Genomic DNA, 12,674 nt, shown 5'->3' with positions numbered 1-12,674 from the left:
AGAATGGTCTTTTATTTACTGCCTTTCTCTTACACAGGCTGAAGCCTTCACCTGAGTGTGGACAGTATCAAAGACACGACAACTTCTCATGGAAAGACGTCAGTGTTGAAATTAATGTTGTCAGCAGGATAAGCAGCAAATTCTGTCTTCCCCAGATGGCCCAGATTTTAAGAGGGTCACCTTGCAAGACTTGCCTGAAAGATATTAAAGGTCTCAATGAAACTGTTGGGGCAGAAAAAAATAGTATATCCAAGAGTTGCATCACAGACAGATGTTCCTTTGACAGGTCATCCTTTGCTTAACTATTCTTCCATGTATATTTCCTGACATTCAATGCACCAGTGGTAGCTCCTGGGAATAGGAGGCTCGATGGATGTTTGAGACAGATTGAAGTGAAGAGTGAGGGATCTACTTTTTATTCAGCAATAGCAGTGTGAAGCACTGGAATATCAGATATGTGAGCACAGTTTCCTGCCTTACACTCTCCTTGTCTGACACCTTATTTCTGTTTCTCTCCTCTTCCTGTCCTACCTTCCATCACTCTTCAGCAAAGTCACTTCATTTTTTTAGTGTGTACATTGACTAATCCAACCCTGCCAAGAGGGTGAAGTTCACCCGGATGCAAAACTCTGTGGGCATCAAACTCCATGTTTGCAGTTGACATTTTGTGGTGGTTTTTTTCCTCCCTTTCCACAGAGGTTTTTCCTCCCCTTTCTGGAGAGGTTTTCCCTCTCCCTTTCCATGTGGGTTGTGAAAGGGAGAGCAAGTGTGCATGTGCTCGCAGCTGAGCCGTATTTTGTAAATACTTCCTGAGAGCTTGTGAAATTTCTCACATGTTCTTGATTTCCCTTCAAGTCTGCAGTGTACACATGAAAAATATTCCTTGGTCTAGCCCTGGGATCAGAAGTGAGTAAATAGCCATCAGTTTTACAAGCTTTGAGGAGATGCCAAGCCCTGATGGCCAAGGGTGATAGGCTGAGACTTTAGAAGCCAGGCCAGTGCACAAGCTGCAATTTCAGCCATATGCTTTCTTATAGTTTCTAAGTGTGATCACAGCTTTTTCCTTGAAAATTACTTCCCCTGAGATAAGATTTCCCATGAAATGGCTCTGGCATATTTATACACACTCTGAAGTTTCTGGTTAACCAGATTTGTTAGTGCTCTGGAGAATTTGAGGATATAAATCTTATCAGTCTGGGCGTGTTTGTGTTCACAGATGTGCCAATGACATGGAAATGGGATTAATTGTAAATGTAACTTGTTTAGGAAGTGGTTGAGGATTTGGATACTTCAGCATTTTAGCCTTGCTGGGGCACACTAAAGAGCTCTTTGACCCTGCCAGAGATTAGTTTTAGTACCAGTTATGAGATAAGCTTAGCTAGTCCTTAAAAAATAAGCATGTTAAAGCTCCCTGCCAGAGATTTGTTGTGGGGTAAGAATACTGCACACATAATTTTTTTATGTTTATCTTGCTGTTATTAAGTTAATTGCAGGGATTGAGCTATAAGCAGTGATGCAATCAAGACCTTTTTCTTTCTGTTCTTTCAACTTCTAGAAAACTCAAAGACTCTTTAATCTTTGAAGTGCAAGTGTGCTTATTTTTAACCATTAAAAAAATCAATATACTGGTCAGACTCAGTACACAGTAGTGTGAGAAGGAACTGTAATTCTGGATCACACGTGCTTGGAAATAGCACCACAATTTTGCATTTTCAATGTAAGCAACCATTTCTTCTCTCTCTTTTGGATCTTGCTCCTAGAGTCACAGAACAGTCAGCTGATTGCAGTAACATGCTCCATTCAGTAATTTATTTTTTGCAGAACAACAGTGACTCACCATTTATAACATGATAAGTACTGAGAAGGCTTAGTTGAAGAGCAAAAACCAGAGATCAATTCATTCATAGATGTCTTAAGCAACAGAGATGAAATTATATTCCTGCCAGTAACCTTGAAAGAAATAGCAAATAAGGTTGTGTAATCAGAAAAAATCTTGTGGTTACATCTGCTTAGCTGCACATTAATGTTTGAAGGAGAGTGGTGGAAGCTCCATTTCAAAGTTGATGTTTTTGCCTCTCTAGAAAGAATTGTACTGGACAAAGCCCCATGATGAGAGTTAATGAACCTGGTGACTTTTCAAGTTATTTCTATTTCTGACTTCGCTGATGGTGTAGAAATCCAGATAGGGTTGGCTGATTATGTCTCATTGTAAATCAGATCCATGCTCCATTATTTGAATGTTTGTGCTATAAATATTCCAGATTTTCTTTGTGCAAGAAGCAGTGTTTAATTTTTATTGTGTTAAAAGGCAGTGGCAAGTGAAATCCTGTATATAGGAGCTGCAAAATAAATTCATGCTTGAAATTTCTCACTTTAGAAGTCCACTGTAGGATACACACTTGTTTGAAATGCACCTGAGACACCAGCCTGCAACCAGCATTGCAAGTAATTACTAGGCTGAAAAAAATACATTTTATTACAGAGCAGATTTTATCTCCATACATAAAACAAGAAGTAGACAACACACCAGATATTCAGGAAGGTCTGTGCTTTTAGGATAAATTTGTCATTTTGTACATGTGTACAGCAAAAACAGGGAGAGATTTGAAATGACATGATGCAGAAAAATTTCCAAATGTTCCATATATTGGTCACATTGGGCTTCAGATCTGAGTTTTTGTTTCAGCTTGTGTTGCTTGTAAAGAATCTGTAAACAGAGGATCAGCAGTGGAGCACAGGTCCCACTTGATACTCCCCATGTAACAGAAAATCATTGCTTTTCTTAAATGAAGCAAAACAACAGCCCTGGCAGTGAACACACATCAAAGATTTCCATCAACCCGCTGAAGTCAGAAGCATGTTTTAATTATTTTAGATACGAAACAGAAGCAGTTGGACTCTAACAAAAATTTCTTGCTACAGATCATCCTGTGGGGTCGGACTGAGAAATGCCTGAAGGAGACCACGGAGGAGATCAGGATGATGGGGACAGAGTGCCACTACTTCATCTGTGATGTGGGCAACCGTGAGGAGGTCTACCAGCAAGCCAAGGCTGTCAGGGAAAAGGTCTGGGAGAAATCTGCTTGGGATGGTGTCACCTTGATTTTTTAAGATTTTCTAAGTTTTCTGATGTTTACATTCTTGTAAGGAACTTTCTAACACGCTTTATGTAAATAACTTATTGTTTTGCATTCTTTTATAGAGGAGGAGAAATTTGATGGACTGTTGGTTTGTCCAGTGTCATTGGAGAGGTGGCACTGTCATCCTCCAATCCACTGTCACTTTTAGAAATCTATAAATGTTGGAGTCAGAAATTAAAAGCTCTCTTTTTACCTTAAAAGAGCAGCGTGTAATAATAAGATAACACAATAACATTGTGTTATTTCATGTCCTGTAGTGACAGGAGGGGGCTGAAGGAGCTGGGGGCCTCACCCTGAAGGAGAGGAGACTCAGGAGGATTATATATATAATATATATTTTATATATATAATATATATTTTATATATATATATATATATATATATATATATATATAATATATTTTATATATATATATAAAAATATTATGTATCTTATATATATTATATGATATATATATATATCACATTATATTATATATATGTACTATAGAATATAATCCACAGATTATAAAAGTCTGCCCCTTAGCATAGTTCACCCTGGAGGTTTCATGAGTCATTTCACACATTTCAGTGTTAAATAATTAAATAACAGCCCCCTCTATATCCACAGGGATGTAAATGGATCAAACTCAGCTACCCCATTTACTCTCAGCAGCACTTTACTCACAGGGGGAAAAACAACAGAGCATTAAATGAGGAGAGAGCACCAGGAGAGTAAATGAAGGGCAGCATGAAAGACACAGGGTGCTAAGTTGTCAGCTGCATTTATAAACTTCCATAATTAGCCTGCACTTTCATCCTTGCCTCCTGCAAATCAAAGTACTTTGACTTTAAATAGTGCCAAGCACTTCTGGCTCTGCATGGAGGGTGCAGCCAGGGAGGTCGAGCTCTGTGCTCAGGGAACAAGGGACAGGATGAGAGGAATTGGCCTCAAGTTGCACCAAGGGAGGTTTTAGATTGGGTATTAGTGAAAACATTTTTATGGAAAAGGTTGTAAAGCATCAGAATAGGCTGCCCAGGGCACTAGTGGAGGCACCATCCCTGGAAGTGTTCAAAAATCATGTGAGTGTGACACCTGGGGACGTGGGTTAGTGCTGAACACATTGGTGGACCTGGGTTAATGGTTGGACTTGATGATCTCAAAGGTCTTTTCCAGTCTCAACAATTCTGTGATTCAGTATTTGATGAGAAAAAAAAATATATGGGGAAAAAAGAAGGGTGAGCATTGATAAGATTGTACAAAGTCCAGCTACCTATATGAGGTGATACAAAGGATTACAAGGCCCATACTCAAGAATGTCAAAAACTGTGAAAATAACCATGTATTTGGGCAATAATGGCTGTTCAGCTCTAATGGAAATGGCTGATTTGTGAGGAGAGATACCTTTTGTTACAAGCTTTTTTTTTTTTTTTTTCAGGTGGGTGACATCACCATCCTGGTGAACAATGCTGCTGTGGTTCATGGGAAGAGCCTGATGGACAGCGACGACGATGCACTGCTGAAATCCCAGCACATAAACACCCTGGGACAGTTCTGGGTGAGAGAAGCTCTTGTGTCCCATGTAGCCAGAGTTGGTGTCTCAGTTTGGAAAGATAGGAGTCTGCTAAGGAAGGCAGGAGCCTCCCATGAAATGGAAAATGTAAACCCTCCCCACCCTTCTGACTTGCTATACATTTTAAATTAAGGGGCTTTCAGGCATAAAATAGGAGAGCAGGAATAACAGTTCTTTAATAGGTAAGAAAATAAAAGGATAAAATAAACAATGCAGTGAAACAAAACAACACTGCCAGAGTCAGAACCCAGCCTGACACCCTGTGGGTCAGGCTGTTGGCACAGTCCCATTGGAATTGTGGCTCAGCCCTCCTGCAGTGCCAGGGCTGGTTCTGCTGGAGCAGGGATCCTGGAGAAAGGTGCAGTCTCTGCCTCTGAAGATCCAGGGCAAGAGGCAGCTGCTGCTCCTCTGGGCAATCCAGTGCAGAAGCTGTGCTGGTGTTCCAGAACCTCCAGATTATATCCAGGTAGGAATGCTTGGCTGGTGTTCCAGAATCTCCAGATTATATCCAGCTAGGAATGCTTGGCTGGTGTTCCAGAATCTCCAGATTATATCCAGGTAGGAATGCTTGGCTCCTCCCTCTGGGCTCACATCTGCCAATGGGATGCTGTAGTTCTTATCAGCCATGCAGTGACATTCAATAGCTGTTATCAGCAGGTGTCTCCCTGGAGGGAGTTGTTGTGGAAGAGATAAGGAAACTGCTCATTTGACAAAAGACAACTGCCATCCAAATGATAATAGAATACATCTTGCCTTGCAGTCTGGAACAGCTGGGAAGGAGAGTGACAGATTACAGCCAGTAGATCTTTAAGGGATGCTTGGTAAAACCAGTCTGCCTTGAAAACAAGAGAGAAAAAACAATGTGAGGGGGAAAGGCCAGAGGAAAGAGATCAAAAATAAACATAATTCTTTCAGTAGTATTCAGTATTTGATGCTCTTTATTCCCATTCTGTGATTTCCAGTAAAACATTTGATGTCTTTGTCAAAGCCTGAGATCACAGAGGAGTTTCCTGTATGGTGATGAGAAAGGAACATCAGAGGAGTATGGGACTGTGGGACTACAGGGAAGGGAGCTGTGAAACTTCAGTCCATTTTGAATCAGACAATAGAAACGAAAAAGAGCTTCTTGTGATTTCATCACTTAGTTGAAGACTTTATCGTGTAAAAGTTCTTAAGCATAGAAGGCGCTCTGTTCGTGGCCTTTATCTGGGGGTACTGCTTATATATGTGCTAGGAAAGACTTTTGTTGTGTTTCTACACAAACTTTGCCCACTTAGAATATCAAAAAATGACAGAACAACGAGGTTCTCTGCCACTCCTTTCCTTACATAATGAACAGGAACACTTGGGCTTGTTGTGTCTGTGTCACCTTATTTTTTTCAGTCAGTGCTGGTTTTGTTGTATCACTGCTAAGTGATTCTTTTCTTTTAACTCTCTTATTCTTCAGACCACCAAAGCATTCCTGCCAAGGATGCTGGAGCTCCAGAATGGGCACATTGTTTGCCTGAACTCTGTCCTGGCCTTGTCAGCCATCCCTGGTGCCATTGACTATTGCACCTCCAAAGCCTCATCCTTTGCTTTCATGGAGAGCCTGACCCTGGGGCTGCTGGACTGTCCTGGAGTGAATGCCACCACAGTCCTGCCCTTCCACACCAGCACAGAGATGTTCCAGGGCATGAGAATCAGGTCAGTCCAGGAGAACTAGAAGAAAGCATCTCATTTTAAATGAATCATCAGAATACACTCCTAATTAATGCTTCATTTAGTTAAGAGAATTTGATGTCTCATTTGGCTGCCTGGGAACAGAGGGTCACTTTAGGCCACCTGGGAGCCATCAGACTGGTTCCCTCAGTGTGCTGGGATATTCCTGCACCACCCTGGCTGCTGCTGAGAGAACTGGAAGCTGCTTTTCCCTGCATTTTCAAGCCACACCAGAGAGGGAGGGGAAGCCATCTGCAATGGTCATGCAGAAGGACCAGTCTACAAATTACTTGAGAATTAACAGTACAAGTTCCTTCTTTATTCACTGGAATACTTAATCCTTTCCCAGTGAAGGGAATGACAGCCACTTACAGAAGTGAGACTATCAGTACCTCCTTTTTACCCCTGTCCAAGAGAACAAGTAGTGGCTGTCCAAATTAATCTTTTACAATGGGTAAAATAACCTTTAATACAGATTGTGCTCTCTTAGTCAAGAAAATCTGCAGTGTCAAGCTATTGCAGGAGCTGGGAAAAGCCTTATGTTTGGTGTTAAAAGCAATGGAGAAAAACATTTGTCTTTCACCTGTCAAGGATTTGAATCAAGCAAAGAGGAACAGAGAGTAAAAGGAAAAACACCATCACTGAAAAGGCAGCATTTGGTATTGGTTTGCATTCAAATGAAGAAAAACCCTGAATCAGGGCTCTGATTACTCTCTGCCACTTCTCCCTGAGGGCACCAACATGTACATTCTTAACTGTTTAGCTAACCCAGTAGTACTAGTTGGAACTGGGCTTTCTGCTTTTGGGCTTTTTTGGCTGGAACTGGAATTTTCTGCCTCTTAGAGACACAGCCTGTCCTGGGCATGTTTGAAGGCCAGGTCCCAGCAGTAACTTAGAGTAGCAGGACGTGGACAGTGGCACCTTAAGGAAGGAGCTTGGTTCACCTGTAATTATTTTATTTTCTCTGTTCAGGTTCCCAAGTCTTTTTCCTCCTCTCAAGCCAGAGACAGTGGCCAGGAGGACGGTAGAAGCTGTTCAGATGAACCAAGCCTTCCTGCTCCTCCCATGGACAATGCATGTCCTTGTTATCCTAAAAAGGTGAGTATTTCCTTTGCCCAGCAGTGCCACACAGGGAAGGTTGGCTCTGTGTCTGTTCCCTGAGGCAAAGCTCAGGCTGGCTGGAACTGTGCTCCCTTCTCTGTCATGGAAGCAAAAGGGAGACACTTTGAAATTCCCTTTGGAGGTGTTTTCTCTTTGTATAACCCCTTAGGAAGCCAGTTTCGTTCCCAAAATTTGGATTCCTGAGGTGTAAACAGGATTTTTGTCCAGGGAATTTCGTAATAATTAACTCACACAGGTAGTTGATTGGGATTTATTAAGGCACTTGTTGGACTCCAGGCTTTTTGTTGTGCAGGATTTCTGAACCATAAGGCCTGGACATCCCACCTGCATTTAGAGAGCATTGCCTGTGTTACATCAGTGAAACTATTAAATCAATATTTTTGTGTGTGATCAGGACTGAAATTTTAAGGTTCCTAAGGGAAAAAAAAATCATAACTTCATATCCTGGCACAACCACAGAGAAAGGACATTCACCTTTGTGTTTCCATGACAGTTTGCACTAAAACCTTTGGAAAAGCTGCTGCAGTCAGGAACTGAAACAAGGCAATAAGAGTTCTGTGGAAAATAATTTCAGTATTGCATTTCAAACCAGAAAAAATAATTCACAGTAAATGCTTTGCTCTGAATGTAAAATTTGGAGTAAAAGTTCCCAGAAATTCTGTCAAGAAGAAAAGGGGCTGTTCCATTTTATTGTAAGAATTAATAGGTTATTTTCATTACAGTAGCTGTCAGGAAATCAGATCTCTATCCATACCTTAGGATGAGGAGGCCACATGCCTTGCACAACCAGGTGGCAGATTAACCAGAGAATTCAGGTTAAATCTGTATATATCAGAGTTATATTTTTTATATATATATATATATATATATATATATATATATATATATATATATATATATAATATTTAGATATATTTAGATATATAGTATATACTATATATATTTAGATAATATAGTATATATATATTATATTTAGAAGGAATAAAACATAATGGTATCTTCCAAGTTACAGCTTTTACAGACTTTTTTGGATAAATATCTGTAGAGAAGGAGTGACTGGATGGAACTTTCTCCCTGTAAGCCTCCTCACAGCAGGAAGCTGATGCCAGTTTTCTCTGTGTCTCTCACTAGCTGGTTTTTGAACATTTGTGTATTTATGTCTGTAATTGCACATTTACATATCTCTCATTAGAACAGATTGAAGGGTTGGTCTCATCTGCTCGTTTTCTCTCTGCTTCCACACCAGCATTCTCCCCCAGGCAGCACTTGAAGAAATCCACAAGTTTTCTGGGAGCTACACCTGCATGAACACTTTTAAAGGCCGAACATAGGCTGGCACCAGGACTGCTCTGCAGTGAACCCAGCACAAGCATGAAAATCCTCCAGGACTGGGAATCAGCAGCTCTTGGCTTTCAGCCTGTTCATGTGACTTGTGCTGCTCTGAGGCAACACATTTCTTGCAGGTCATATCCATAGTAACATGACCTTTGCACAGGATTGAGTGAGTGGACTATGGACCCTTGGAAAGGAAAAACAGAAAGTGTGAAATGTTTCTATGATGTTTAATTCTTTAGAGTTCAATTGTTAAATCTACTCATAGTTTTAAGATGTGATTTTTGTTTCTTAATTGTCTGTGGGCTGTCTCAGTGGAGAGGCAGCACATCCCATCCCAAACACACTCTGTGCCCTCTCTCCAGAGGAGCTGCCACTGGTTTCATTTCAGCTTTTTGAATGGGGAACTTCAGAATTACTTGGAAGAACTAAAAGATACGGACATTTCATGGACGCTTCCTTCTCTTTCTTCACTTCCCATCCCGTGATGAAGCTGTTCCAGCACACACTGGGGAAGGAGCAAACCATGAAGCAATGTTTTCTTTGCTAAAGGCCACCCAGCACTTCTCTTTCTGGGCCCAAAAAAGCTGTTGTACTTCCCCTCTGGAGGCTGGGCAGGAAGGCTCAGGCAGCAGAGCTGAGGGTTTAAATAGTGGAAGATTTTTTCTGTCACTGAACTCATTTGTGAAATTGTTGTTCTGATTTTTTTTTTTTGTTCATTTCTGATAAAATATAAATATATTTTTAGTGTTAATTCCGGATTGCCACACATGTAGGTAGCAGCACATTGGGGATGAACTAAATCTAGAAACTAAAACTAGAGCCTGCTTGTACAAACATACATTCACTGACATAATCCATGCAGGGGAAAATCCATTGTATCAGTGTGCACAGTGAGGTGGAATAATGCTCTAAGAGACAGTGCTGCTGTGCTCATGAGATGTGAAGTTTGGGAGCACATTTAGCAAAGACCTGATTAAATGCATTTTGAATTCATCTGGGAATAAACCCATTGTGCTTTAGGAACATTGAGTCAGGCACTGATCGGCCAAAAGTGATAAATATGCTTGGACTGAGGTGCCAGAAGCAGCTAGACTTTATTTATTTTTGTAGTGAAATATTGTCTTTGACAGCCTAGGAAGGGCAACACTGCATTCCTGTGCAAAATGCAGTGAGCAGCACATTGGAGCACTGCTAACAGAGAAATTAATATAATTGCAATACAGGAAGTAGCAAGTCCAACTGGAGACACCTGAATGAAGTGCCTCAAGGATGGATGTGTGATTAAAGGAGAGAATTTAGGGCTCCTGACTCGAATTTCAAGCTTTTCTGTAGATGTCCTGTATGGCTTGGGGCAAAATGCATCATCTGAAGGAGCACCCTGACCTGCAAAGCAGATATTTCTGGTGTTTCCCTACCTCAGAATTGCAAATGTGACTACCTAAATGCCTGTCAAAAGCTCAGCAAATTCAAATGCAACACGTTACAGAAAGTCAAAGCAGTATTTGTTCATAGACCAGGAGCTTCTGTACAAAATTGAGATGATAAAAATCCCATATTCCACAATACATCATCTAAAAGACTTCTGAGGTACAGCAGAAAAGCTGTGAGCTGTGTTTAAAACACTCCTTTGGTTCTGCCATGTAGAATGGAGACCTGCAACTGAGATGCAAAGGTGTGAGTGTTAAAATCAGGTCTGAGCTTGCTGCAGACCCTTGGATTTCTCCTTTCTGGAGCTCTCCCAGAGGAAGGTGCTGCCAGAGGTGTTGAGGTCCCTGTGCCTGAGTCAGTGCAGAGCTGTAACCTGGAGCACTGTGGCACCTCTGGATATCTGATATTCCTGGATATCTGAGGCTCTCTGGAGAGGATGAAAAGAAACTTTAATCTCTGTGATTTTGAGACCCACCCTAACAGATGCTTCCAGCTTTATTTTTTGTCCATTTCTTTGAGAAGCCCATCTCACTGAAAAGTCAAGTGCCATGAGAGGAGAACCCTTCAGGGTTCCTTCCAGATCCTTCCAGGATCTGCCTGGAATACTGAAGGTACCAGGTTTATCAGGAGAGGTTTGGGAGGGGAAGATGTGGTGGTACCAACTTCCCCTTGTGCTCTCTGATCCTGTCCAGTTTCTCATTGATCCCAGCTGGCCGTGCCAGCCTTGTAGCTGCAAGTGCAATCAACTGTGCTCAAAGAGCAGCCTCCCCTTGAAATTAAACCTTTGTGCTGAGAATTCTGTTCATTGATAACTTCCTAATGCAAAAATAGGTAAAAACACACTGGAATCCAAATCCTGTCAATAGATCTGCTCTTTCCCTGCAGCACACAAAAGTTGTTGCCTATCTAGGTTTGCCTTACACGCTGTTGATTTCTTTCTGATGTTTGCTGCTGATTTCTTTCTTTCTGATGAATATAAACAAGTCAGGAGGAGCTGAGGCTCATCCTCTCTGCTCTCTCACACACACAGAGCTCCCTCTGCCTTCCCTGGGGTCCCAGAGCAGACAGCAGGTCAAATAGCAGTCACAGTGGGGGAGAGGCTTGCAGCAAACAGAAAATAATGAGGAAAACATTAACTTTGCTTTTCAGATAGCAGGGAGGAGTTGGGTCAGAGAGATCCTTCCCTGGTGAGTGCTGCAGACAGGACGGGCTCCATCGAGCTGCAAACGTGGATGGAGACTCTGAAGAGTTTTTTTTTAATAGAAAGGCTCCTCTGGAATGCCTGCTGGGGTCTGCTGGGAGCTTCCCACATAGGGGTAGGGTTGGGTAATCCTGAAGTGCTGCAAATGTGGACAAGCTTTGTTGAAGCCTAAGGCCTTCTCCGAGGAATTTCCGCCCTTTGATTTACTTTAATTTTGATTTTCCCCGCTCTCTCTGCTGCCTCCTGCTCTCCACTGCACAATCATTTTTTGCCTTCTGTTTTCCTGTGTCATCACTGCACTTTTTTGTGCCACCATCTTGAAGCCAGATGTCATCCCAGAGTCTGGAGTAAATGGAGATTGGGGTATTCATTTCTTATCCTGCTGGAGGAATCCAGGTGAAGCTGCAGGAGCAGGTCACGGGAACTTCATAGGAAATGAGTTTTACTTGCTGCAAACTCTGAAGAAGTAAAAGAGTCCTCAGTATGGCTCTTATACAGGAGATTGCTGCTGGTTTAAAATTTGAATGGTAAGAGAAACATGAGCTGGGCTGGGACATGTTCCCTTCACAAAAAAAAAAAAAAAGGCCAAATTTAAATGGGAGGATTTTTCGGCTCAAGGTGGCTTCAAGGGCTGCTGTTTATATTAAGTGATTTTCAGAATTAGCAAGGCAGGGAGAGGAGTCCTTTGCATAGGAATCTGATCCTTTGTGATGAATATTTCCTTTTGTGGTTTTTTTATGAGAAAAAAGTGCACCCTCATGCACCCTTGGTGAACTTTAAAAAGGTTGTTCAGCCATGTCCCTGCCCATGGCATGTTTTTAGCAGCATGACAAAAAGGAGTGGGCCCTGAAAGTGGGAGCTGAACCCTCCCCACTCACCCATTGTTCCAGTGAGGTTAAAAAGCAATAAAGTCTGTCCCTCAAGTTCTTCTAGAACTGCACAGAAAGTGCCTGGGCAAGTGATTCTGATGTTTGCAAAGAGAAACTTGTTGTACTTTTATGTAATGTGTTAATTAGTGTGGGTGGGTATGATCAGATCTAGTCTTGCAAGCCTTTCCGACAACTCCCTGAACACTCCCACCTTCAGATATTAACAGATAGCACTTGCCAAAGCTCCTAAAAACCCAGCACCAGACTTAATGCAGGCAGAGCAGAAGTGGGTGCATGGATTTCCAAGAGAGCACATCTGCTTGTA

The 12,674-nt window shown here is 41.7% G+C and overlaps 1 protein-coding gene across 1 annotated transcript in view; it reads left to right on the top strand.

Moving 5' to 3' along the window:
- DHRS3 (dehydrogenase/reductase 3) overlaps positions 1-9,606 on the top strand; it is a 30,853-nt gene extending 21,247 nt beyond the window's left edge. The window contains exons 2-6 of the mRNA XM_071448824.1: positions 2,923-3,066; positions 4,559-4,678; positions 6,141-6,379; positions 7,367-7,492; positions 8,763-9,606. Coding sequence (XP_071304925.1) covers positions 2,923-3,066; positions 4,559-4,678; positions 6,141-6,379; positions 7,367-7,492; positions 8,763-8,847 — 714 coding nt within the window. The 3' untranslated portion in view covers positions 8,848-9,606. The remainder of the gene's footprint in view (positions 1-2,922; positions 3,067-4,558; positions 4,679-6,140; positions 6,380-7,366; positions 7,493-8,762) is intronic.
- Positions 9,607-12,674: the final 3,068 nt, after the last annotated feature.

This window comes from Agelaius tricolor, unplaced genomic scaffold (genome assembly GCF_023055355.1).
Source record: "Agelaius tricolor isolate 1412-34295 unplaced genomic scaffold, bAgeTri1.0.p SCAF_28, whole genome shotgun sequence".
In the NCBI taxonomy this organism is placed as follows: Eukaryota; Metazoa; Chordata; class Aves; order Passeriformes; family Icteridae; genus Agelaius; species Agelaius tricolor.
Note: the sequence above shows the minus strand (reverse complement) of the source record. Positions and strands in the feature narration are given on the sequence as shown.